This window comes from Trypanosoma grayi (assembly GCF_000691245.1).
Source record: "Trypanosoma grayi strain ANR4 Tgr_1714_V1, whole genome shotgun sequence".
Taxonomy (NCBI): domain Eukaryota; phylum Euglenozoa; class Kinetoplastea; order Trypanosomatida; family Trypanosomatidae; genus Trypanosoma; species Trypanosoma grayi.
In genome coordinates, this window is record NW_008827332.1 from 1 (window position 1) to 2,325 (window position 2,325).

General features: G+C 62.5%; 2 protein-coding genes across 2 annotated transcripts; both read left to right on the forward strand.

The window, feature by feature from the left end:
* Window positions 1–134: 134 nt before the first annotated feature.
* DQ04_17141000 (putative heat shock protein (HSP70)) lies at window positions 135–548 on the forward strand (the record flags this gene model as incomplete). The annotated part of the gene is made up of 1 exon (XM_009317553.1): window positions 135–548. One exon carries the CDS (start codon window positions 135–137, stop codon window positions 546–548), a length of 414 nt encoding a protein of 137 aa, XP_009315828.1.
* Window positions 549–969: 421 nt separating this feature from the next.
* DQ04_17141010 (heat shock 70 kDa protein) lies at window positions 970–2,172 on the forward strand (the record flags this gene model as incomplete). Its single annotated transcript, XM_009317554.1, has 1 exon — window positions 970–2,172. One exon carries the CDS (start codon window positions 970–972, stop codon window positions 2,170–2,172), a length of 1,203 nt encoding a protein of 400 aa, XP_009315829.1.
* Window positions 2,173–2,325: the final 153 nt, after the last annotated feature.

Sequence of the window (2,325 nt, forward strand, 5' to 3'; positions counted from 1 at the left end):
AGATTGAGGTGACGTTCGACCTGGACGCCAACGGCATCCTCAACGTGTCGGCGGAGGAGAAGGGCACCGGCAAGCGCAACCAGATCGTCATCACGAACGACAAGGGCCGCCTCAGCAAGTCGGAGATCGAGCGCATGGTGTCGGACGCTGCCAAGTACGAGGCGCAGGACAAGGACCAGCGCGAGCGCATCGAGGCGAAGAACGGTCTTGAGAACTACGCCTTCTCGATGAAGAACACCATCAACGACCCCAACGTCGCCGGCAAGCTGGACGAGGCCGACAAGAGCGCCATCAACAGCGCCGTGGAGGAGACGCTGCAGTGGCTCAACAACAACCAGGAGGCCAGCAAGGAGGAGTACGAGCACCGCCAGAAGGAGCTGGAGGGCACCTGCACGCCCATCATGACGAAGATGTACCAGGGCATGGGCGGCGGTGCTGGCGGCATGCCCGGCGGTATGCCCGGTGGCATGCCTGGCGGCATGGGCGGCGACATGGGCGGTGCTGGCCCGTCGGCGTCGTCGGGGCCGAAGGTGGAGGAGGTTGACTGAGCACATCCGGTAGAGGCGCGTGCGTGACGCCGGTGGACGTGGCACGTGAGTGGACTTTCATTCTGTAATGGATGCCCATCTTTTTTTTTTTTTTCGGTGAGAGTGCCTCGGCCCTCTTACCGCCTATTGGTATTGATATATAATTATTACTACTATTTCCCTGCTCCCCTATTATTATTATTATTATTATTGTTCAAGCTATTGCGAGTGGTGCTTCCACGGCCGACACTGACGCAGCTGCGCCACCCTTCACCCGGGGCAAGTGCAGCCGTGACGGCCCTGTGCTGCGGCTGCGGCTGCTCCTGTGCATATGTTCATTCTTTTCCACACTCTCTGCTTGTCTTTCTCTCCCCCCGCCCCCCAACTCACGGAGAAAGCTTCACTACTGCAAAGCATCTAGAACCCGGTCCCGGATTTGAAAATGGCATACGAAGGCGCTATTGGCATTGACCTAGGCACGACGTACTCGTGCGTGGGCGTGTGGCAGAATGAGCGCGTGGAGATCATCGCGAACGACCAAGGTAACCGCACGACGCCGTCCTACGTGGCCTTCACCGATACGGAGCGCCTCATTGGTGACGCGGCGAAGAACCAGGTGGCGATGAACCCGCACAACACCGTGTTCGACGCGAAGCGCCTCATTGGCCGCAAGTTCAGCGACTCTGTGGTGCAGGCGGACATGAAGCACTGGCCCTTCAAGGTCATCACGAAGGGCGATGAGAAGCCTGTGATCCAGGTGCAGTTCCACGGCGAGACCAAGACGTTCAACCCGGAGGAGATCAGCTCGATGGTGCTGCTCAAGATGAAGGAGGTGGCGGAGTCGTATCTGGGCAAGCAGGTGAAGAAGGCGGTGGTGACGGTGCCCGCGTACTTCAACGACTCGCAGCGGCAGGCGACGAAGGACGCCGGCACGATTGCGGGGCTGGAGGTGCTGCGCATCATCAACGAGCCGACAGCCGCCGCCATCGCGTACGGCCTGGACAAGGTGGAGGACGGCAAGGAGCGCAACGTGCTCATCTTCGACCTTGGCGGCGGCACGTTCGACGTGACGCTGCTGACGATCGACGGCGGCATCTTTGAGGTGAAGGCCACGAACGGCGACACGCACCTTGGCGGCGAGGACTTCGACAACCGCCTCGTCGCGCACTTCTGCGACGAGTTCAAGCGCAAGAACAAGGGCAAGGACCTGTCGTCGAGCCAGCGTGCGCTGCGCCGCCTCCGCACGGCCTGCGAGCGCGCCAAGCGCACCCTGTCGTCTGCGGCGCAGGCGACGATCGAGATCGACGCGCTCTTCGACAACATCGACTTCCAGGCGACCATCACCCGCGCGCGCTTCGAGGAGCTGTGCGGCGACCTCTTCCGCGGCACGCTGCAGCCGGTGGAGCGTGTGCTGCAGGACGCCAAGATGGACAAGCGCGCCGTGCACGACGTTGTGCTCGTCGGCGGCTCCACGCGCATCCCCNCGCGCGCGCTTCGAGGAGCTGTGCGGCGACCTCTTCCGCGGCACGCTGCAGCCGGTGGAGCGTGTGCTGCAGGACGCCAAGATGGACAAGCGCGCCGTGCACGACGTTGTGCTCGTCGGCGGCTCCACGCGCATCCCCAAGGTGATGCAGCTGGTGTCTGACTTCTTCGGCGGCAAGGAGCTCAACAAGAGCATCAACCCCGACGAGGCGGTGGCGTACGGCGCCGCGGTGCAGGCCTTCATCCTGACGGGCGGCAAGAGCAAACAGACGGAGGGTCTGCTGCTGCTCGACGTGACGCCGCTGACGCTCGGCAT